The sequence below is a fragment of the Bombina bombina genome, chromosome 4 (assembly GCF_027579735.1).
Source record: "Bombina bombina isolate aBomBom1 chromosome 4, aBomBom1.pri, whole genome shotgun sequence".
In the NCBI taxonomy this organism is placed as follows: Eukaryota; Metazoa; Chordata; class Amphibia; order Anura; family Bombinatoridae; genus Bombina; species Bombina bombina.
The window spans coordinates 528244408-528269995 of NC_069502.1; the positions used below are offsets into that span (position 1 = coordinate 528244408).

At 42.3% G+C, this 25588-nt stretch overlaps 1 protein-coding gene across 3 annotated transcripts in view; it reads left to right on the top strand.

Moving 5' to 3' along the window:
• Positions 1-25588, top strand: part of SENP6 (SUMO specific peptidase 6) — a 611027-nt gene that overhangs the window by 464666 nt on the left and 120773 nt on the right. For all 3 annotated transcript variants that reach the window (XM_053710452.1, XM_053710454.1, XM_053710455.1), the window contains one exon: positions 159-568. In XM_053710452.1, coding sequence (XP_053566427.1) covers positions 159-568 — 410 coding nt within the window. The remainder of the gene's footprint in view (positions 1-158; positions 569-25588) is intronic.

Below are 25588 nucleotides of genomic sequence, written 5' to 3' on the forward strand. Positions count from 1 at the left end.
TCAGTGGAGGGGTTAATATAGGTTGTTTTTTTTTTATGCAAATAAGACATGATTTGAAGCTTTTAAATCCGTATTGTTTAGTTAGATTTATTGACTTGAAACCATGATCATTGTTATGTTGAAATCCTAATTATGTATTTTTATATTTACATTTACAGAGCCCATTGGTTTTTGGCTGTCATTTGTTTTCCTGGATTAGAAAAACCTGAATATCATGCTAACCCATACTACCAAGTTGCATTAACCTCTCAAGAAGATGGTTGTAGTAGTGCCTCTCAGAGTGATTCAGAGACTATTTTACAAGCCACCCCTTCCAAATCACCTCTGAAGAAAACCCCTAACAAAAAGTTAACTCTCAGCATAAGTGACACAAGCAGCGGTGCTGATGAAAGCGATACTTCAGTCCTCCGAAGTCGGCACAGTTTAGGAAGGCAGAACTTTAGAAAAAGTGATCAGGGTCTCCGAGAAGGAGATACCTCTATGAAATCTGCATATTCAGAGACTGATTCAAATTCTACTAAAGTAAATGGGATTACAAATGAATGCAAAAGTCATTTGAAACCAACAGGTATGTATTACAAATATAAGGAAATGTGCCAGAGTATTGTGTTGTGAACAAGTTTTCAGTTTAAAGTTTCCAACTTGTTCAGAGTACTCTTAGTATGCACACTACATAGTATGTAACCTTAAAGGGATATGAAACCCACATTTTTTTATTTCATCATTCAGATAGAGCATGCATTTTTAAGCAACTTTCTAATGTACTCCTATTATAATTTTTTTCTTAGTTCTCTTGGTATCTTTATTTTAAAAGCATAATGTAAACTTAGTAGCCGGCCCATTTTTGGTTTAGCACCCTGGATAGCGCTTGCTGATTGGTGGCTAAATGTAGTATAAAACAGTAAATACATGCTAGACATTGTGATATATTAAGAGCAAAGATTAGCCTGAGAATAATATGTAGATGTATCTTTTACAATTATGTTAGTTTAAATATTGAAGATATATGTGTAGGTTTAGTTTCTATAAACTACTTCAGTTTTTTAAGCTCAAGATATAAAAGTCAATAAAATGGACTGTCCAAACAAGGGTGTGTGCAAAAGCTGTCATTACTTTAAAGTGTCAGTAAACCTAAAAAATAACGTTATATAATTCTGCACATAGTGCAGAATTATATAACATTATTTTAGTGCTATTGTTATAAAAGCTTTTTTTCTATTTTAATTTTTTTAAAATATGCCGGTTTTACAGACCCGCTCTCTGCTGAGCGGTTCTGGTTTTTTTACACAGCGCATCGGGCCAGCTGTATAGTCACAGCCCGGCCCGACCGCACCATAATATTAAGTGCAGCTCGCTCCTGTCAGAAAATGGAAAAAAAGCTTTTATAACAATAGCACTAAAATGTGCAGAATTATATAACATTATTTTTTAGGTTTACTGTCCCTTTAACAATCCTATGTTCCACACAGCATTATTTGCATTCTCATTTATTGCCTGTTTAATATCTGACCCTAATTTGTCCTCAGCAGGAGACATAAGTTTAAACATGGCACTGCCTGTTACTTTATAGAAACTTAGTGGGATTTCAAAAACCATCCATTTTTACAGTTAAATTACATGAAAAGGGAACAAAAAATATTGTATTTTAGTATATTGCAAAGTATTAGTAAACATTGTATATTACAGTCTCGTATTGTTTAATATTCCTTTACGCTGAAATCAGTTTTCAGGATTTAATAGCAAATATTAAACAACAAATACATTTGTTTATATTTACTATGATTGTTTTTGGTGCTGGTTGCATACACCTTTGTAGCCTTTAGTGCAGCTGGTTGGAGAAAAAAAAAATATATAGCAATTTGTTCTTTCATAAGGTGGGGAGAGTCCACAATCCATTACTCCTGGGATTTAACTCCTGGTCACTAGGAGGAGGCAAAAATGTCAAAACTTCCATAAGTACTTCTTTCCTCCCACCTCAGTGGTATGCCAGTCTTATCTTTATCTCCCAGGAAGAAGGTGAAGAATTGCTACAGATTATTTGGTGAGAGGGATCCTCAGACTTATTTGAGGCCCATTTTCCCTCTCAGAGAGCTTTTACTGAGAGACAGAGGGAAGAAGAAAGATGGACCTTGAAGAAGGAAGGCTATCACCAGTCAGCTGGTATTCTGTCTTTAATGGAATGGCCAGCACAGTCACCAGATCTTAAAGGGACACTGAACCCAATTTTTTTTTCATTTGTGATTCAGATAGAACATGCAATTTTAAGCAACTTTCTAATTTACTCCTATTATCTCTTGCTATCTTTATTTGAAATAAAAGGCAACTAAGCTTTTTTGGGTTAAGAACTCTGGACAGCACTTTTTGATTGGTGGATGGATTTTTTCCACCAATCAGCATGGACAACCCAGGTTTTTCACCAAAATGAGCCGGCATCTAAACTTAGATTCTTGCATTTCAAATAAAGATACCAAGAGAATAAAGAAAATTTGATAATAGGAGTAAATTAGAAAGTTGCTTAAAAATTCATGCTCTATCTGAATCACAAAAGAAAAAATTTGGGTTCAGTGTCCCTTTAATCCTATTGAGCTGTTGTGGGAGCGGCTTGACTGCATGGTGAGTAAGAAGTACCAATCCAACCTGTGGGAGGTGCTTCAGGAGGTATGGGGTGAAATCTCTTCAGACTACCTCAATAAATTGACAAATAGAAGGCCAAAGATCTGTAAGGCAGTAATTGCTGCACATGGAGGAATCTTTGACGAAAGTTTGAAGGGCGCATTTTTTTCACTTCAAATTCATTACTGCTTACCTTGTCAATGACTATATTTCCTATTCAAACTTGTTTCATGTATCTCTTACAGGAAGCAGGCTTATATAGAGTACTTACCCAAAGGCACTCTGCTACTGGAGGAAACCAGTAGGAAGCCAAGACCAGTGCTGAAACATAACAGCAGAGGAACTCGAATAGGAGTATATTGACAAACCAACATGGCAAGGTTTGTGACTAAATCCCCACCGGTGAAATATATGTCACTTCCAATACTCCAAATACATCCCTCTGTCAAGAAACTTGTACTCTGAGGGGGAACAGGCCTCAACTTGATCTGAGAACCCCTCTCTCTGAAGAATCAAATGCACATCTTCATTCTTTGACCACCAGGAGTAACGGATTGTGGACTTTCACCAGCTGTATGACATAATTGAATAAATATATATAGTTAGTATATTGCTGTATCATTTGTGGTATTTGTCAATTTTCTTGTTTTAGTATGGAGCAACCTAGAACTGTTCCAACTTCACTAAATGTAGATCCTTTAGATAGTAGATCCTCTGATCACTTATTTACTACATTTATGTTTGTTTTTTACAAGCTTGCTTCTGTTACTCTACCAGTTCAGCTATGCAATTTGTGTATGGATCACTTTATTCATTCTAACCAGTCTAATGCTACCCTTGCCTCTAAAGGAACTTCTCCTTTTTTTCCCCTAAGATTTGCCTATCAGGACAAACATTTTCAGTTTGTTGCTCTCCCCTTTGGTCTGGCTACTTCTCCCAGAATTTTTATAAAAGTTCTGTGAGCTCTTTTGACTGTAATAGAAGAACAGGGTATTTCAATGGCACCATACCTGTATATCATCTTGGTGAAGGCTCCTTCTTTACCTTTAGTAGTATCTCGTAATACAACATGCTTTCATTTCTTCGCTAACATGGCTTGAGAATCTATGTTCCAAACCAGGGTCTCCTTTCTAGGAGTCATTATAGACTTATAGGAGTGCCTTGGCGATCAAATAAGAATTGCCAGGAGTACCTAAAAGCCTAACCAGGTGTGGAACAAGAAGTAACAGCATGGTTGGTTAACACCCGACCTGGGCTCAGGTCGCATCATGGGCAGATTATCTCTGTTTTAGAAGGTTTGTACTCAGTCGGTCCAGACATTATTTCTCAGCAATACAAGATAGGTTTCCGATTCCGCCCTCCAAGGGGCAGGTTCCTCCTAAGATCTCAGGGAACCTGGAAAAGAGAAGAGCCTTCTTACGCTGTGTAGACGATCTGGTATCTATGGGGGTGGGGATCCCTCAGTCACAGAGGGGAAGAGGATTCTATTCAAATCTCTTCATCGTTCCCAAGAAAGAGGGCATGTTTCTTCCCATCTTGGATCTGAAGTGCCTCAACAAATTTGTACAGTTACCCTGTTTTATAATGGAAACTATAAAGGTCCATTCTACCTCTCGTTCAGAAGGGTAAATTTAAGGCTACCATATATCTGAAGGACGTGTACTTTCACATTCCAATCCAACGAGATCACTACCAGACAAGCCTTACCAATTAATATCTCTCCCATTCGGTCTAGCTACAGCTCCAAGAATTTTTACCAAGGTGTTTGGTCTCTGCTGATACTCGCTGTAGTTCACCCACAGGGTATTGCGGTAGCGCCATTCCTGGATGACATCTTGGCCCAGGCTCCATCTTTACATATAGTAAGATCTCACACAGAGAAATGACTCTAGTATCTTCAGAGGCATGGCTGGAAATTTAAATCTGGAGAGAAGTTCTCTTACTCAGAACAAGGGTGAACCTCCTAGGGATCATGATAGTTTCCATCCGCATTCTTATTTATTTCACATAATGCAGGGAGAAGCTTCAGGCTCCTTGTGGTCTACTTCACTCCACGGCCAGGTGGTAGGTCTTATGGTTGCGGCATCGGATGCTTTTGCTCGCTTTTATTTGATACATCTACAGTTATGTATGCTCAGGCAATGGAATGGACATCATGCTGACCTGTCTCTCTAGATCCACAGACAAGTGTGTCTCTCCTCTGGTGGCTGTCACAGGAATACATTCTTCAGGGTATGTGTTTCCTACGCCCATCTGGGTAATTATAACAACAGCCGCGAGTTTCTCAGGTTGGGACACTGTGTGACGTCTGAGAGATCAGGGAACCTGGCATCCGGAGGATGTTAACATTCTGATAGATCTGATGGCTTCCCTTCTCGATGACAAGCTACCAAGATACGGATCAAGAGATCCTCAGGCAGAGTTAGTGGATGCCTTATCAGTCGCTTGGCACAAGCTAGTGTATCTTTTCCTCCAATTGTTCTGTTACCTCAAGTGGAAGCTGAAATCAAACAGGAGGGAATTTCAATGATTTTATTAGCTCCTGCATGGCCATGCAGGACTTGATATGCAGAATTAGTGAGAATGTAATTGGCCCCTCTGTGGTGGTTGCCTCTGAGGCCGGATCTTCTTGCGCAAGGTCAATTCTATCAAAATCTAGATTCTCTGAGGCTGACTGCATGGGGATTGAACATCTAGTTTTGTCTCAGAGAGGATTCTCTGAGGCAGTGATTGATATTCTCATTCAGGCATGCAAGCCTGTTACCAGACGTTTTTACCATAGGGTATGGAGGGCTTATCTTGTTTGCCAGATGTACAGTCATTTGTTCAGGCTATTACCAGAATCAGAACTGTTTTTAAACCTGTTGCTCCTCCATGGAGCCTATATGTTGTTTTATCTCCACGCTACCAAGAACTTTTGTCAATTATCTTCCTTGTTTGTCCTGTTTTCTGATAAGCGCAAACGTCAGAAGGCATCAGCGGTTAGTCTTTCCTTCTGGCTTAGAAGCTTGATTTGCATGGCTTACACAGAGGTGGGTCAGCAGCCTCCATCCTGGATTACGGCACATTCTACCCATGCGGTGTCTACTTCTTGAGCCTTCAAAAATGAGGTTTTAGTTGAACAGATTTGCAAGGATGCTACTTGGTTTTCCTTACATACTTTCACGAAATCTTACAGGATTGATGTTTTTTCTTAAGCAGAGGCAACTTTTGGGAGAAAGTTTTTTTTCAAGCCGTTGTGCCTTTTCCTACCTTTCCTTCCCTATCATTATGTACTCCACAGTTTAGGTATTGGTTTCCCATAGGTAATAAATGATTTTGTGGACTCACTGCCATTCAATGCACGTTTATCCCTTGGTATTCTGTATTCAAAAGCTTACCTAGGTAGGTTAGCTAGTGATTGTTGGATATGCAAATATGCCTCTTGTATTTTGGGTTACTAGATGTGTTTAGCAATATCCCAAAAGAGTTAATTACTGCTCTGGCTATGTTTAACTCCTTTACAGTTATATGCAAGCAACGGTGCAATTATAAAATTCTGTAACACAGTAGAGCATTTTCTTTTCGTACTTTTATGTTCCTTTAAATGTAAATGTCCCCTTCTGTATTAAAACATATTTCTTCTGTTAAGTGTGATCAGTCCACGGGTCATCATTACTTCTGGGATATTACTCCTCCCCAACAGGAAGTGCAAGAGGATTCACCCAGCAGAGCTGCATATAGCTCCTCCCCTCTACGTCACTCCCAGTCATTCTCTTGCACCCAACGACTAGATAGGATGTGTGAGAGGACTATGGTGATTATACTTAGTTTTATATCTTCAATCAAAAGTTTGTTATTTTAAAATAGCACCGGAGTGTGTTATTACCTCTCTGGCAGAGTTTGAAGAAGAATCTACCAGAGTTTTGCTATGATTTTAGCCGGAGTAGTTAAGATCATATTGCTGTTCTCGGCCATCTGAGGAGTGAGGTAAACTTCAGATCAGGGGACAGCGGGCAGATGAATCTGCATAGAGGTATGTAGCAGTTTTTATTTTCTGACAATGGAATTGATGAGAAAATCCTGCCATACCGATATAATGTCATGTATGTATACTTTACACTTCAGTATTCTGGGGAATGGTACTTCACTAGAATTACACTGTAAGAAATACATAAAGCTGTTTAATAACTAGAGATTATGTTTAACGTTTTTGCTGGAATGTAAAATCGTTTTCATTTGCTGAGGTACTGTGTGAATAAATGTTTGGGCACTATTTTTCCACTTGGCAGTTGCTTAATCTGTTTTTCTGACAGTTTCTGTTCTCCCTCACTGCTGTGTGTGAGGGGGAGGGGCCGTTTTTTGGCGCTTTTTCTATGCATCAAATATTTCAGTCAGCAACTCATTGTATTCCCTGCATGATCCGGTTCATCTCTACAGAGCTCAGGGGTCTTCAAAACTTATTTTGAGGGAGGTAATTTCTCTCAGCAGAGCTGTGAGAATTATAGTTTGACTGAGATAAAAAACGTTTATTCTGTAATTTGTTTCCTGCTTTCAGAATTTGTTATCTTTGCTAATGGGATTAAACCTTTGCTAAAGTTGTGTTGTTTACAAGGATTGAGGCTATAACTGTTTCAATTTATTAATTTTCAACTGTCATAGATCTTCTGTGCTTCTTAAAGGCACAGTACATTTTAATATTATTCTAATTGAATTGTATTTCCAAGTTGCAAGTTTATTTGCTAGTGTGTTAAACATGTCTGATTCAGAGGATGATACCTGTGTCATTTGTTGCAATGCCAAAGTGGAGCCCAATAGAAATTTATGTACTAACTGTATTGATGCTACTTTAAATAAAAGTCAATCTGTACAAATTGAACAAATTTCACCAAACAACGAGGGGAGAGTTATGCCGACTAACTCGCCTCACGTGTCAGTACCTACATCTCCCGCTCAGAGGGAGGTGCGTGATATTGTAGCGCCGAGTACATCTGGGCGGCCATTACAAATCACATTACAGGATATGGCTACTGTTATGACTGAGGTTTTGGCTAAATTACCAGAACTAAGAGGTAAGCGTGATCACTCTGGGGTGAGAACAGAGTGCGCTGATAATATTAGGGCCATGTCAGACACTGCGTCACAGGTGGCAGAACATGAGGACGGAGAACTTCATTCTGTGGGTGACGGTTCTGATCCAAACAGACTGGATTCAGATATTTCAAATTTTAAATTTAAACTGGAAAACCTCCGTGTATTACTAGGGGAGGTGTTAGCGGCTCTGAATGATTGTAACACAGTTGCAATACCAGAGAAAATGTGTAGGTTGGATAAATATTTTGCGGTACCGACGAGTACTGAGGTTTTTCCTATACCTAAGAGACTTACTGAAATTGTTACTAAGGAGTGGGATAGACCCGGTGTGCCGTTCTCACCCCCTCCGATATTTATAAAAATGTTTCCAATAGACGCCACCACAAGGGACTTATGGCAAACGGTCCCTAAGGTGGAGGGAGCAGTTTCTACCTTAGCTAAGCGTACCACTATCCCGGTGGAGGATAGCTGTGCTTTTTCAGATCCAATGGATAAAAAGTTAGAGGGTTACCTTAAGAAAATGTTTGTTCAACAAGGTTTTATATTGCAACCCCTTGCATGCATTGCGCCGATCACGGCTGCAGCGGCATTCTGGATTGAGTCTCTGGAAGAGAACATTGGTTCAGCTACTCTGGACGACATTACGGACAGGCTTAGAGTCCTTAAACTAGCTAATTCATTCATTTCGGAGGCCGTAGTACATCTTACTAAACTTACGGCGAAGAATTCAGGATTCGCCATTCAGGCACGCAGGGCGCTGTGGCTAAAATCCTGGTCAGCTGATGTTACTTCTAAGTCTAAATTGCTTAATATACCTTTCAAAGGGCAGACCTTATTCGGGCCCGGGTTGAAAGAGATTATCGCTGACATTACAGGAGGTAAAGGCCATGCCCTGCCTCAGGACAAAGCCAAAGCCAAGACTAGACAGTCTAATTTTCGTTCCTTTCGTAATTTCAAAGCAGGAGCAGCATCAACTTCCTCTGCACCAAAACAGGAAGGAGCTGTTGCTCGCTACAGACAAGGCTGGAAACCTAACCAGTCCTGGAACAAGGGCAAGCAGACTAGGAAACCTGCTGCTGCCCCTAAAACAGCATGAATTGAGGGCCCCCGATCCGGGATCGGATCTAGTGGGGGGCAGACTTTCTCTCTTCGCCCAGGCTTGGGCAAGAGATGTTCAGGATCCCTGGGCGCTAGAGATAATATCTCAGGGATACCTTCTGGACTTCAAATACTCTCCTCCAAGAGAGAGATTTCATCTGTCAAGATTGTCAACAATCCAGACAAAGAAAGAGGCGTTTCTACGCTGCGTACAAGAGCTCTTGTTAATGGGAGTAATCCATCCAGTTCCACGATCGGAACAGGGACAGGGGTTTTACTCAAATCTGTTTGTGGTTCCCAAAAAAGAGGGAACTTTCAGACCAATCCTGGACTTAAAGATCCTAAACAAATTCCTAAGAGTTCCATCGTTCAAGATGGAGACTATTCGGACAATTTTACCTATGATCCAAGAGGGTCAATACATGACCACTGTAGATTTAAAGGATGCTTACCTTCACATACCGATTCACAAAGATCATTATCGGTACCTAAGGTTTGCCTTCCTAGACAGGCATTACAAGTTTGTGGCTCTTCTATTCGGATTGGCTACAGCTCCAAGAATCTTCACAAAGGTTCTGGGTGCTCTTCTGGCGGTACTAAGACCGCGGGGAATCTCGGTAGCTCCATACCTAGACGACATTCTGATACAAGCTTCAAGCTTTCAAACTGCCAAGTCTCATACAGAGTTAGTGCTGGCATTTCTAAGGTCACATGGATGGAAGGTGAACGAAAAGAAAAGTTCACTCGTTCCACTCACAAGAGTTCCCTTCCTGGGGACTCTTATAGATTCTGTAGAAATGAAGATTTACCTGACAGAGGACAGGCTAACAAGACTTCAAAGTGCTTGCCGCACCCTTCATTCCATTCAACACCCGTCAGTGGCTCAATGCATGGAGGTAATCGGCTTAATGGTAGCGGCAATGGACATAGTACCCTTTGCACGCTTACACCTCAGACCACTGCAACTGTGCATGCTAAGTCAGTGGAATGGGGATTACTCAGACTTATCCCCTTCTCTGAATCTGGATCAAGAGACCAGAAATTCTCTTCTATGGTGGCTTTCTCGGCCACATCTGTCCAGGGGGATGCCATTCAGCAGACCAGACTGGACAATTGTAACAACAGACGCCAGCCTTCTAGGTTGGGGTGCCGTCTGGAATTCTCTGAAGGCTCAGGGACAATGGAGTCAGGAGGAGAGTCTCCTGACAATAAACATTCTGGAATTGAGAGCAGTTCTCAATGCCCTCCTGGCTTGGCCCCAGTTGACAACTCGGGGGTTCATCAGGTTTCAGTCGGACAACATCACGACTGTAGCTTACATCAACCATCAGGGAGGGACAAGAAGCTCCCTAGCTATGATGGAAGTATCAAAGATAATTTGCTGGGCAGAGTCTCACTCTTGCCACCTGTCAGCAATCCACATCCCGGGAGTGGAGAACTGGGAGGCGGATTTCTTAAGTCGTCAGACTTTTCATCCGGGGGAGTGGGAACTTCATGCGGAGGTCTTTGCCCAAATACTTCGACGTTGGGGCAAACCAGAGATAGATCTCATGGCGTCTCGACAGAACGCCAAGCTTCCTCGTTACGGGTCCAGATCCAGGGATCCAGGAGCAGTCCTGATAGATGCTCTGACAGCACCTTGGGACTTCAGGATGGCTTACGTGTTTCCACCCTTCCCGTTGCTTCCTCGATTGATTGCCAGAATCAAACAAGAGAGAGCATCAGTGATTCTAATAGCACCTGCGTGGCCACGCAGGACTTGGTATACAGACCTGGTGGACATGTCATCCTGTCCACCTTGGTCTCTACCTCTGAAACAGGACCTTCTGATACAGGGTCCCTTCAAACATCAAAATCTAACTTCTCTGAAGCTGACTGCTTGGAAATTGAACGCTTGATTTTATCAAGACGTGGATTTTCTGAGTCAGTTATTGATACCTTAATACAGGCTAGGAAACCTGTTACCAGAAAGATTTACCATAAGATATGGCGTAAATACCTATATTGGTGTGAATCCAAAGGTTACTCTTGGAGTAAGGTTAGGATTCCTAGGATATTGTCTTTTCTACAAGAAGGTTTAGAAAAGGGTTTATCTGCTAGTTCATTAAAGGGACAGATCTCAGCTCTGTCCATTCTGTTACACAAACGTCTGTCAGAAGTTCCTGACGTCCAGGCTTTTTGTCAGGCTTTGGCCAGAATTAAGCCTGTGTTTAAAACTGTTGCTCCACCATGGAGTTTAAACCTTGTTCTTAATGTTTTACAGGGCGTTCCGTTTGAACCCCTTCATTCCATTGATATAAAGTTGTTATCTTGGAAAGTTCTATTTTTAATGGCTATTTCCTCGGCTCGAAGAGTCTCTGAATTATCAGCCTTACATTGTGATTCTCCTTATTTGATTTTTCATTCGGATAAGGTAGTCCTGCGTACTAAACCTGGGTTCTTACCTAAGGTAGTTACTAACAGGAATATCAATCAAGAGATTGTTGTTCCTTCTTTATGCCCAAATCCTTCTTCAAAGAAGGAACGTCTACTGCACAACCTGGATGTAGTCCGTGCTCAAAAATTTTACTTACAGGCAACTAAGGAATTTCGACAAACGTCTTCTCTGTTTGTCATTTACTCTGGGCAGAGGAGAGGTCAAAAAGCTTCCGCTACCTCTCTTTCTTTTTGGCTTCGTAGCATAATTCGTTTAGCTTATGAGACTGCTGGACAGCAGCCTCCTGAAAGAATTACAGCTCATTCTACTAGAGCTGTGGCTTCCACTTGGGCCTTCAAGAATGAGGCCTCTGTTGAACAGATTTGCAAGGCTGCAACTTGGTCTTCGCTTCATACTTTTTCCAAATTTTACAAATTTGACACTTTTGCTTCATCGGAGGCTATTTTTGGGAGAAAGGTTCTTCAGGCAGTGGTTCCTTCTGTATAAAGAGCCTGCCTATCCCTCCCGTCATCCGTGTACTTTTGCTTTGGTATTGGTATCCCAGAAGTAATGATGACCCGTGGACTGATCACACTTAACAGAAGAAAACATAATTTATGCTTACCTGATAAATTCCTTTCTTCTGTAGTGTGATCAGTCCACGGCCCGCCCTGTTTTTAAGGCAGGTAAATATTTTTTAATTTATACGCCAGTCACCACTTCACCCTTGGCTTTTCCTTTCTCGTTGGTCCTTGGTCGAATGACTGGGAGTGACGTAGAGGGGAGGAGCTATATGCAGCTCTGCTGGGTGAATCCTCTTGCACTTCCTGTTGGGGAGGAGTAATATCCCAGAAGTAATGATGACCCGTGGACTGATCACACTACAGAAGAAAGGAATTTATCAGGTAAGCATAAATTATGTTTTCTTTCTAATGACACAGTGAGTCCACGGATCATCATAATTACTATTGGGAATATCACTCCTGATCAGCAGGAGGAGGCAAAGAGCGCCACAGCAAAGCTGTTAACTACCACTCCCCTTACCCACAACCCCCAGTCATTCTCTTTGTTTGTATCAGTTACAAGGAAGGGGTAAAGTTAGGTGTCTGATTCTTTAATCAAGAGTGTCTTTTTCTTTCTGTATCCACAGATCCATGTTAGGAAGGAAACATTTCAAACCTAGTGAGCTGCCTTGCTGCTGGGCAGATTATTATGGCGGTAAGTGCTATTTTCTTCTACAAGATACGACAAGTTCACAGATTTCATCCTTACTTGTGGGATATTAACCTCCTGCTAACAGGAAGTGGCAAAGAGCACCACAGCAGAGCTGTATATATAGCTCCTCCCTTCCCTCCACCCCCAGTCATTCTCTTTGCCTGTGTTAGTAAAAGGAAGAGGTAAAGTGAGGTGTTAGTTTTAGATTCTTCAATCAAGAAGTTTTTTATTTTAAATGGTACCGGTGTGTACTATTTTCCTCAGGGAGATATGGAAGAAGATTTCTGCCCTGAGGTTGATGATCTTAGCAGATGTAACTAAGATCCATTTTGGTTCCCACAGAGCTTCTGAAGGTAGTGCAAGAGAAATCTTCAGTGTGGAGAACGGTGTCATGCTACAAGCAGCATTGAGGTATGTTCAGTCTTTTATTTCTGAGGAGACTTGTTATATCAGAATTGGCTGACATTTTTCCCTGCAAGGGAAGGGGTAAGCAGTAGACCTGTATCACTGAGGGTGTTACTCAAAAGCCTTATATTTCATACATATTGCTTATATCTGTATGGGGCTGGACACTGGGAGAGGCAGCTTGACATTTTATTATTTATTATTTAAAAAAGTCAGTAGGGCTGCAGTTTATTATAAAAAGTTCAGGGGACCACATGGCTTATTTTCCAAACCGCTTCCCATGTGGTTTAAAGGGACAGTCAAGTCCAAAAAAAACTTTGATGATTTAAATAGGGCATGCCATTTTAAACAACTTCCAAATTTACTTTTAGCACCAATTTTGCTTTGTTCTCTTGGTATTCTTAGTTGAAAGCTAACCTAGGAGGTTCATATGCTAATTTCTTAGACCTTGAAGACTGCCTCTAATCTGACCACTAGAGGGCATTAGTTCATGAGTTTCGTATAGATAACATTGAGCACAAGCACGTGTAGTGACCTAGGAGTGAGCACTGATTGGCTAAAATGCAAGTCTGTCGAAAGAACTCAAATAAGGGGGCAGTCAGCAGAAGTTTAGATACAAGGTAATTACAGAGGTAAAAAGTGTATTATTATAACTGTGTTGGTTATGTAAAACTGGGGAATGGGTAATAAAGGTATTATCTTTCTTTTTAAACAACAAAAATTCTGGTGTTGACTGTCCCTTTAAACAAACTATTCAGACGACGTCCATGATGGGCGGGGCCTATTTTGCATGCTCAGGCGCGGAGTTTACTCTGACTGAGAAGGCAGCAGGCATTAGATCCGGTGGGGCCTAGAGTTGAGTTCTGTTCACCGGATCTTTGTCGAGTCGTTTTTACAGTACCCTGGGGCAGGTAGGCGCCACAGCGGAGCTGTGGCGAGGTGCAGGGGTAATTTTTTTCCATTAAAATATATTTTGTGATTAAAAACTTCTTAGAGGGTAAATTCATCATTTGCCTATAGGGTGCAATCATTTTTGGGCCACTTAAATTATTATATTTGATTGTTTTAGCGTTTCCAATCGCTTTAGGCAGTTTGAGAAAAATTGTTGCGCTTTTTATTTCTTAAAGGCGCAGTACTCTTTTTTTTTTTTTTTTTTTTTTTTTTTTCTAAAAGTTGTTTTGAATCAATATATGAGGTGATTTACGAATAGTGTGGCTTCATTGAGGAAACTAATTGTTCTATGTGTTTAGAAGCCATTGTGGAACCCCCTCTTACTTTGTGTACCTCTTGTACTGAAAGGGCCTTACAATGTAAAAAGCATATTTTAGGTAAAGAAAGTGTGCCTAAGGATGATTCTCAGTCTGAAGAGAATCGGTATATGCCATCTAATTCTCCCCAAGTGTCACAACCTTTAACGCCCACACAAGCGACGCCAAGTACTTCAAGTGCGTCTAATTCTTTTACTCTGCAGGATATGGCTGCAGTTATGTCAAATACCCTTACAGAGGTATTATCTAAGTTAGTAGTGTTACAGGGTAAACGCAGTAGGTCAGGTATTAATGTGAATACTGAATCCTCTGATGCTTTGTTGGCTATTTCCGATGTACCCTCACAGGGCTCTGAGTTGGGGGTCAGGGAATTGTTGTCTGAGGGAGAACTTTCAGACCCTGGAAGTATGTTACCTCAGACAGATTCGGACATCATGTCCTTTAAATTTAAGCTTGAACACCTCCACCTGTTACTCCGGGAGGTTTTAGAAACTCTGGATGATTGTGACCCTATTGTGATACCTCCAGAAAAATTGTGTAAAATGGACAAATATTTAGAGGTACCTACTTATACTGATGTTTTTCCGGTTCCTTAAAGAATTTCGGAAATTATAAAGAAGGAATGGGATAGTCCGGGTATACCGTTCTCTCCTCCTCCTAATTTCAAGAAAATGTATCCCATATCAGACACCATTCGGGTCTCTTGGCAGTTGGTCCCTAAGGTGGAGGGCGCTATTTCTACCCTGGCTTAGCGTACAACTATACCTATTGTAAACAGTTGTGCTTTTAAAGACCCTATGGATAAGAAATTGGAGGGTCTTATAAAGAAATTTATTCATCAGGGTTTTCTTTTACAACCAACAGCTTATATTGTTCCAGTTACTACTGCAGCAGCTTTTTGGTTTGATGCTCTAGAAGAGTCTCTGAAGGTTGAGACCCCTTTAGAGGACATTTTGGGTAGAATTGAGGCTCTCTAGCTAGCTAATTCTTTTATTACAGATGCCGCCTTTCTAATTGCTAAATTGGCAGGGAAAAATGCAGGATTGGCCATTTTAGCGCGTAGAGCGTTATGGTTAAAATCATTGTCTGCTGATGTGTCATCAAAATCTAAGCTTTTAGCTATTCCTTTCAAGGGTAAGACCCTATTCGGGCCTGAGTTGAAGGAAATCATTTCTGACATTACTTGAGGTAAAGGTCACGCCCTACCTCAGGATAAGTCTGTTAAGATTTTGTTCCTTTCGAAATTTTAAAGGAGTACCCTCTGCTTCCTCTTCCTCCACAAAGCAGGAAGGGAATTTTGCTCAGTCCAAATCTGTCTGGATACCCAACCAGGCTTGGAACAAAGGTGAACAACCCAAGAAGTCCGCTGCTGCTACAAAGACAGCATGAAGGGGCGGCCCCCGATCTGGGACCAGATCTAGTAGGGGGCAGACTTTGTTTCTTTGCCCAGGCTTGGGCAAGAGATGTTCAGGACCCCTGGGCATTGGAAATCGTGACCCACGGGTATCAACTGGAATTCAAGGATTTTCTCCCAAGAGGGCGATTTCTTCTTTCACGATTGTCTGTAGACCAGATAAAAAGAGAGGCGTTCTTACGCTGTGTAAAAGACCTCTCTACCATGGGAGTAATTCATCCCGTTTCAAAACTGGAACAGGGACAGGGGTTTTACTCAAATCTTTTTGTGGTTCCCCAAAAAGAGGGAACTTTCAGACCCATTTTAGATCTCAAGTGTCTAAACAAGTTTCTCAGAGTCCCATCATTCAAGATGGAGACTATCCGAACAATTTTACCAATGATCCAGGAGGGTCAATATATGACTACCGTGGACTTCATACCTTCATATCCCTATTCACAAGGATCATCATCAGTTCCTAAGGTTTGCCTTCCTGGACAAACATTTTCAGTTCGTGGCTCTTCCCTTCGGGTTGGCCACAGCACCCAGGATCTTCACAAAAGTTCTAGGGTCTCTTCTGGCGGTTCTCAGACCGCGGGGCATAGCAGTGGCGCCTTATCTGGACGATATTTTGATTCAGGCGTCGACTTATCACCTGACGAAATCTCATACGAACACAGTGTTGTCCTTTCTGAGAACTCGCGGTTGGAAGGTGAACCTAGAAAATAGTTCATTAGTTCCACGGACAAGGGTTCCCTTCTTGGGAACTCTGATAGACTCGGTAGACATGAAAATATTTCTGACGGAGATCAGAAAATCAAAGATTTTAAATACTTGCCGAGCCCTTCAGTCCATTCCTCGGCCATCAGTGGCTCAGTGTATGGAGCTAATTGGATTAATGGTAGCGGCAATGGACATCATACCGTTTGCTCGTTTTCATCTCAGACCACTGCAGCTGTGCATGCTCAGGCAGTGGAATGGGGACTATGCAAATTTATTTCTTCAGATAAATCTGGATTAAGAGACCAGAGACTCTCTTCTTTAGTGGTTGTCACTGGCTCATCTGTCCCAGGGGACGTGTTTCCGCAGACACTCGTGGGTGATAGTGACAACGGACGCCAGCCTCCTGGGCTGGGGGGAAGTCTGGAATTCCCTGAAGGCTCAGGGTGTATGGACTCTGGAATTGAGAGCAATATTCAATGCGCTTCAGGCATGGCCTCAGTTGGCTTCGGCCAAATTCATCAGATTCCAGTTGGACAATATCACGACTGTAGCTTATATCGATCATCAGGGGGGAACGAGGAATTCCTTAGCGATGATAGAAGTATCTAAAATAATTCGATGGGCGGAGGCCCACTCTTGTTATCTGTCGACAATTTACATCCCAGGATAGAGATCTGGGAAGCGGATTTTCTAAGTCGACAGACTTTTCATCCGGGGGAGTGGGAACTCCACCCGGAGGTGTTTGCCTCACTGATTCTCCAATGGGGCAGACCGGAATTGGATCTGATGGCATCTCGTCAGAATGCAAAGCTTCCAAGATATGGATCCAGGTCGAGGGATCCCTAGGCCGAACTGATAGATGCCTTGGCAGTGCCTTGGTCGTTCAGCCTAGCTTATGTGTTTCCACCGTTTCCTCTCCTTCCACGCGTGCTCGGATCAAACCGGAGAGAGCTTCAGTAATCCTGATCGCGCCTGCGTGGCCACGCAGTACTTGGTATGCGAATCTAGTGGACATGTCCTCTCTGCCACCGTGGAAACTTCCTTTGAGACAGGACCTTCTCATTCAATGACCTTTCCAACATCCAAATCTAAATTCTCAGCAGCTGACTGCTTGGAGATTGAACGCTTGATTTTATCTAAGCAGGGATTCTCAGATTCGGTCATTGATACTTTGATACAGGCACGTAAGCCTGTCACTAGAAAGATCTATCATAAGATATGGCGTAAATATCTTTTCTCTTGTTAAATGTGTTCAGTCCACGGGTCATCCATTACTTATGGGATATATTCTCCTTCCCAACAGGAAGTTGCAAGAGGATCACCCAAGCAGAGCTGCTATATAGCTCCTCCCCTCACATGTCATATCCAGTCATTCTCTTGCAACCCTCAACAAAGAAGGAGGTCGCGAGAGGAGCTGGAGTTTTTACTTAATTATTCTTCAATCAAAAGTTTGTTATTTTAAATGGCACCGGAGTGTGCTGTTTTTCTATCTCAGGCAGTATTTGGAAGAAGAAACTGCCTGCATTTTCTATGATCTTAGCAGGCGTAACTAAGATCCACTGGCTGTTCTCGACATTCTGAGGAGTGGGGTAACTTCAGAAAATGGTAATAGCATGCGGGGTCTCCCGCAAATGAGGTATGTGCAGTACAATATTTTCTGGGAATGGAATTGACTAAGAAAACACTGCTGTTACCCGTATGATGTAAGTACAGCCTTAAATGCAGTAGTAGTGACTGGTATCAGGCTGATAAATGTATGCACAGTAGAGTTATTTTCTAGGGACTAGAATTTGACTGAAAAAATACTGTTAATACTGATATAATGTGTGAGCCTTAACTGCAGTAGAAGCGACTGGTAGCAGGCTTAGTAATAACTTTACACAGCATCTGAAATGTTGTTTTTTTTTTAAAAAACGTTTACTGGCATGTTAATCGTTTTGTGAGGTACTTTGGTGATAAATCTTTTTGGGCATGATTTTTTTCCACACGGCTAACGTATATTTCTGCATAGAAACCGTTATATCAGGTCTCCCACTGTTGTAATAGGAGTGGGAGGGACCTTTTTTAGCGCCTTGTTGTGCAGTTAAAATTCTAGCACAGTCTTCCTGCTTCTTCCTCTTTGATCCAGGACGTCTCCAGAGAGCTCAGGGATCTTCAAAATTCGTTTTTGAGGGAGGTAATCAGTCACAGCAGACCTGTGACAGTGTGTTTGACTGTGATAAAAGCGTTAAATCTTAATTTGATATCCATTTTTTGGGTACTGAGGGGTTAATCATCCTTTTGCTAATGGGTGCAATACTCTGCTAATTAATACATTTAAAGAATTGTTGACTATAACTGACCTAGTTCTTTGTTATTCAATTGTGTTTTTTATATTGCTTGTAAACTTATTGAAGTAATTTCCAAGCTTGCTAGCTTCATTGCTAGTCTGTTTAAACATGTCTGATACAGAGGAATCTGCTTGTTCATTATGTTTAAAAGCCGATGTGGAGCCTAATAGAAATATGTGTACCAATTGTATTGATGTTACTTTGAATAAAAGTCAATCTGTACCGATAAAGAAATTATCACCAGACAACGAGGGGGAAGTTATGCCGTCTAACTCTCCTCACGTGTCAGTACCTTCGTCTCCCGCTCGGGAGGTGTGTAAGATTGAGGCGCCAAGTACATCAAGGCCCTTACAAATCACTTTACATGATATGGCTAATGTTATGAAAGAAGTATTATACAATATGCCCGAGTTAAGAGGCAAGCGCGACAGCTCTGGGTTAAGGACAGAGCGCGCCGATGACACGAGAGCCATGGCTGATACTGCGTCACAATTTGCAGAACATGAGGACGGAGAGCTTCATTCTGTGGGTGACGGTTCTGATTCGGGGAGACCGGATTCAGAAATTTCAAATTTTAAATTTAAGATTGAGAACCTCCGCGTGTTGCTAGGGGCGGTGTTAGCGGCTCTGAATGATTGTGAGACGGTGGCAATCCCAGAGAAATTATGTAGGCTGGATAAATACTATGCGGTACCGGTGTGTACTGACGTTTTTCCTATACCAAAGAGGCTTACAGAGATTATTAGCAAGGAGTGGGATAGACCTGGTGTGCCTTTTTTCCCCTCCTCCGATATTTAGAAAAATGTTCCCTATAGACGCCACCACACGAGACTTATGGCAGACGGTCCCTAAGGTGGAGGGAGCAGTTTCTACTTTAGCCAAACGTACCACTATCCCGGTGGAGGATAGCTGTGCTTTCTCAGATCCAATGGATAAAAAGTTAGAGGGTTACCTTAAGAAAATGTTTGTTCAACAAGGTTTTATATTACAGCCTCTTGCATGCATTGCGCCTGTCACTGCTGCAGCGGCATTCTGGTTTGAGTCTCTGGAAGAGGCGATTCGCACAGCACCATTGGATGAATCTTTGAGCAAGATTAGAACCCTTAAGCTGGCTAATGCGTTTGTTTCGGATGCCGTAGTGCATTTAACCAAACTTACGGCTAAGAATTCCGGATTCGCCATACAAGCGCGCAGAGCGCTATGGCTTAAATCCTGGTCAGCAGATGTAAATTCTAAGTCTAAACTACTAAACATTCCTTTCAAAGGGCAGACCTTATTCGGGCCCGGCTTGAAAGAAATTATTGCTGACATTACTGGAGGTAAGGGCCACACCCTTCCTCAGGACAGGGCCAAATCAAAGGCCAAACAGTCTAATTTTCGTGCCTTTCGTAATTTCAAGGCAGGAGCAGCATCAACTTCCTCCGCTCCAAAACAGGAGGGAGCTACTGCTTGTTACAGACAGGGTTGGAAAGGCAACCAGTCATGGAACAAGGGCAAGCAGGCCAGAAAGCCTACTTCCGCCCCTAAGACAGCATGAAGACAGGGCCCCCTTTCCGGAGACGGATCTAGTGGGGGGCAGACTTTCTCTCTTCGCCCAGGCTTGGGCAAGAGATGTACAGGATCCCTGGACGTTGGAGATTATATCTCAGGGATACCTTCTGGATTTCAAAACTTCTCCTCCACAAGGGAGGTTTCATCTGTCAAGGTTATCAACAAACCTAGTAAAGAAAGAGGCATTTCTACAATGTGTACAAGACCTCTGATGGGAGTGATCCACCCAGTTCCGCGAACGGAACAGGGGCAAGGGTTTTATTCAAATCTGTTTGTAGTTCCCAAGAAAGAGGGAACTTTCAGACCAATCTTAGACTTAAAAATCTTAAACAAATTCCTAAGGGTTCCGTCGTTCAAGATGGAAACCATTCGGACCATCCAACCCATGATCCAAGAGGGTCAATATATGACCACAGTGGACTTAAAGGATGCCTACCTTCACATACCGATTCACAAAGATCATTATCGGTACCTAAGGTTTGCCTTTCTAGACAGGCATTACCAGTTTGTAGCTCTTCCCTTCGGGTTAGCTACGGCCCCGAGAATTTTTACAAAGGTTCTGGGCTCACTTCTGGCGGTACTAAGACCACGAGGCATAGCGGTGGCTCCGTACCTAGACGACATTCTGATACAAGCGTCAAGTTTTCAAAATGCAAAGTCTCATACAGAGATAGTTCTAGCATTTCTGAGGTCGCATGGGTGGAAAGTGAACGTAGAGAAGAGTTCTCTGTTGCCACTCACAAGGGTCCCCTTTCTAGGGACTCTTATAGATTCTGTAGAGATGAAGATTTACCTGATGGAGTCCAGGTTATCAAAGATTCTCAATGCTTGCCGTGTCCTTCACTCCATTCCAAGCCCATCAGTAGCTCAGTGCATGGAAGTAATCGGCTTAATGGTCGCGGCAATGGACATAGTGCCATTTGCGCGCCTACATCTCAGACCGCTGCAACTATGCATGCTAAGTCAATGGAACGGGGATTACTCAGATCTGTCCCCTTTGCTAAATCTGGACCAGGAGACCAGAGATTCTCTTCTCTGGTGGTTGTCACGGGTTCATCTGTCCAAAGGAATGACTTTTCGCAGACCAGATTGGACGATTGTAACAACAGATGCCAGCCTACTAGGCTGGGGAGCAGTCTGGAACTCCCTGAAGGCTCAGGGATCGTGGACTCAGGAGGAGAGACTCCTCCCGATAAACATTCTGGAATTAAGAGCAATATTCAATGCTCTTCTAACTTGGCCTCAGTTAGCAACACTGAGGTTCATCAGATTTCAGTCGGACAACATCATGACTGTGGCTTACATCAATCATCAAGGGGGAACCAGGAGTTCCCTAGCGATGTTGGAAGTCTCGAAGATAATTCGCTGGGCAGAGTCTCACTCTTGCCACCTGTCGGCGATCTACATCCCAGGTGTGGAGAACTGGGAGGCGGATTTTCTAAGTCGACAGACCTTTCATCCGAGGGAGTGGGAACTTCACCCGGAGGTATTTGCTCAACTGATTCGTCGTTGGGGCAAACCGGATCTGGATCTCATGGCATCTCGCCAGAACGCCAAGCTTCCTTGTTACGGATCCAGGTCCAGGGACCCGGGTGCGGTGCTGGTAGATGCACTAGCAGCCCCTTGGGTTTTCAACATAGCTTATGTGTTTCCACCTTTTCCGTTGCTACCTCGACTGATTGCCAGGATCAAACAGGAGAGCGCATTGGTGATTCTGATAGCGCCTGCGTGGCCACGCAGGACCTGGTATGCAGACCTAGTGGACATGTCGTCCTGTCCACCATGGTCTCTATTCCTGAGGCAGGACCTTCTAATCCAGGGTCCTTTCAACCATCCAAACCTAATTTCTCTGAGGCTGACTGCTTGGAAATTGAACGCTTGATTCTATCAAAGCGTGGGTTTTTGGATTCGGTTATTGATACATTAATACAGGCTCGGAAACCTGTTACCAGAAAAATTTACCACAAGATATGGCGTAAATGTTTATATTGGTGTGAATCCAAGAGTTACTCATGGAGTAAGGTTAGGATTCCTAGGATATTGTCTTTTCTACAAGAGGGTTTAGAAAAGGGCTTATCCGCTAGTTCGCTAAAGGGACAGATTTCTGCTCTGTCTATTCTTTTACACAAGCGTCTGGCAGAGAATCCAGACGTCCAGGCTTTTTGTCAGGCTTTGGCTAGGATTAAGCCTGCGTTTAAAACTGTTGCTCCTCCGTGGAGCTTAAACTTGGTTCTTAAAGTTCTTCAGGGTGTTCCGTTTGAACCCCTTCATTCCATTGATATTAAGCTTTTATCTTGGAAAGTTCTGTTTTTGATGGCTATTTCCTCGGCTCGAAGAGTCTGAGTTATCTGCCTTACATTGTGATTCTCCTTATCTGATCTTTCATTCAGACAAGGTAGTCCTGCGTACTAAACCTGGGTTTTTACCTAAGGTTGTTTCTAACAGGAATATCAATCAAGAGATTGTTGTTCCATCGTTATGTCCTAATCCTTCTTCAAAGAAGGAACGTCTTTTGCATAATCTAGACGTGGTCCGTGCCCTGAAGTTCTACTTACAGGCAACTAAAGATTTTCGACAAACTTCTTCTCTGTTTGTCGTTTACTCTGGACAGAGGAGAGGTCAAAAGGCTTCGGCTACCTCTCTCTCTTTTTGGCTTCGTAGCATAATACGCTTAGCCTATGAGACTGCTGGACAGCAGCCTCCTGAAAAAATTACAGCTCATTCCACTAGAGCTGTGGCTTCCACCTGGGCCTTTAAGAATGAGGCCTCTATTGAACAGATTTGCAAGGCTGCAACTTGGTCTTCACTTCATACTTTTTACAAATTTTACAAATTTGACACTTTTGCTTCTTCGGAGGCTGTTTTTGGGAGAAAGGTTCTACAGGCAGTGGTTCCTTCTGTTTAATGTTCCTGCCTTGTCCCTCCCATCATCCGTGTACTTTAGCTTTGGTATTGGTATCCCATAAGTAATGGATGACCCGTGGACTGAACACACTTAACAAGAGAAAACATAATTTATGCTTACCTGATAAATTTATTTCTCTTGTAGTGTGTTCAGTCCACGGCCCGCCCTGTCTTTTTGAGGCAGGTTCTAAATTTTAAATTAAACTCCAGTCACCACTGCACCCTATAGTTTCTCCTTTCTCGTCTTGTTTCGGTCGAATGACTGGATATGACATGTGAGGGGAGGAGCTATATAGCAGCTCTGCTTGGGTGATCCTCTTGCAACTTCCTGTTGGGAAGGAGAATATATCCCATAAGTAATGGATGACCCGTGGACTGAACACACTACAAGAGAAATAAATTTATCAGGTAAGCATAAATTATGTTTTTTGGTGTGAATCCAAGGACTACTCATGGAGTAAAGTTAGGATTCCCAGGATTCTGTCTTTTCTCCAAGACGGATTGGAGAAAGGGTTATCAGTGAGTTCCTTAAAGGGACAGATTTCTGCTTTGTCAATTTTGCTTCACAAACGTTTGGCAGATGTTCAGTCTTTTTGTCAGGCTCTAACCAGAATTAAGCCTGTATTTAGACCAATTACTCCTCCCTGGAGTTTGAATTTAGTTCTTAGAGTTCTTCAAGGGGTTCCATTTGAACCTATGCATTCCATAGATATTAAATTATCTTGGAAAGTTTTGTTTTTGGTTGCTATTTCTTCGGCTCGTAGAGTTTTTGAGCTTTCATGGTTACAATGTGATTTGCCTTATCTTATATTTCATTCTGATAAGGTGGTTTTGCGTACCAAACCTGGATTTCTTCCTAAGGTTGTTTAAAATAAGAATATTAATCAGGAAATTATTGTTCCTTCCTTGTGTCCTAATCCTTCTTCTAAGAAGGAGCGTCTGTTACATAACCTGGACGTGGTCCGTGCCTTGAAGTTTTACTTGCAGGCAACTAAGGATTTCCGTCAATCATCTTCATTATTCATTGTTTATTCTGGAAAGCGTAGGGGTCAGAAAGTTACGGCTACCTCTCTTTTTGGCTGAGGAGTATCATCCGTCTGGCATATGAGACTGCTGGACAGCAGCCTCCTGAAAGAATTACGGCTCATTCCACTAGGGCTGTGGCTTTCTCATGGGCTTTTAAAAACAATGCTTCTGTTGAGCAGATTTGCAAGGCTGCGACTTGGTCGCCTCTTCATACTTTTTCCAAATTTGATACTTTTGCTACTTCTGAGGCTGTTTTTGGGAGAAATGTTCTTCAAGCAGTGGTGCCTTCCGTTTAGGTCTCTGCCTTGTCCCTCCCGTCTCATCCGTGTCCTGTAGCTTTGGTATTGTATCCCACAAGTAAGGATGAAATCCGTGGACTCGTCGTATCTTGTAGAAGAAAAGTAAATTTATGCTTACCTGATAAATTAATTTCTTCTACGATACGACGAGTCCACGGGCCTCCCTGTCATTTTTCAGATAGATTTAAATTATATATTTTTTTTTATAACTTTAGTTACCTCTGCACCTTTAGCTTTTCCTTTCTCTTCCTAAACCTTTGGTCGAATGACTGGGGGTGGAGGGAAGGGAGGAGCTATATATACAGCTCTGCTGTGGTGCTCTTTGCCACTTCCTGTTAGCGGGAGGTTAATATCCCACAAGTAAGGATGAAATCTGTGGACTCGTCGTATCGTAGAAGAAATTAATTTATCAGGTAAGCATAAATTTACTTTTTTTTCTGAGGGTTTTCAGAAAAGGTTGGTACTTTTGGATAATTTTTGAGATGTGAACCTGTTTGTGCAGGTTTTTTATATGGTGGCAAATTTTTTATGGGGCACTGAGAGAGGAGTATTATTATAGGACAGTCTGGCATATGGGTTGGCAGACGGTTTTTAGGCTCTGAGTGTTGTGTACACTTTTTATATGGCTCATTATTCTGTTTATTGGAGAGGCTGGGTTGTACTCAGCTTTAGATGGCTGACAGTTTATTTTGCAGTTTTTATCCTCCAGGCGACTGTTTGTAATGTCGGCCAGGAGGTGTTTGCATACTCCCACGATGGGCGGAGCTTCTGCAGCGCGAGTTTTACGAGCTCGTTTAGGAGGCTGTGTTTGCTTTGTTTAATCTTCCTGTCGGCTCCGGTGCGGTCACTCTGGAGAGCGGGTGGTAGCAGTGGGGGAGTCCGGTTCATCTCTGCTACGCTGTTAATTGCTCTAGTCTGTGGGAGGTCAGGTAAGCACCTCAGCAAGACTTGTTGAGGTGCTGCAGGTGCCAATTTTTATATTTCATTGTGAATTTTCTGTGTGATAAAGGGACGGTAACGTTTTTTTAAAAAAAAAGTTGTTTTTTTTGGGGGGGTTTGCTGCTGCAGTTTTTCTGAAATTTGAATTTCCTGATTTATTTATTTTTGCTGGTGTTTAGATGGAGCAAGAGGACTTGCAGGATATTACTTGTACTTTATGCCTTGATGCTAATGTGGAGCGACCTATCCCTTTCTGTTCTTCATGTATAGAGAGAACATTACAGTATAGGGATAGGCTTTTTGATTCAGAGCCTTCATTTTCTAAGGAGAATGAT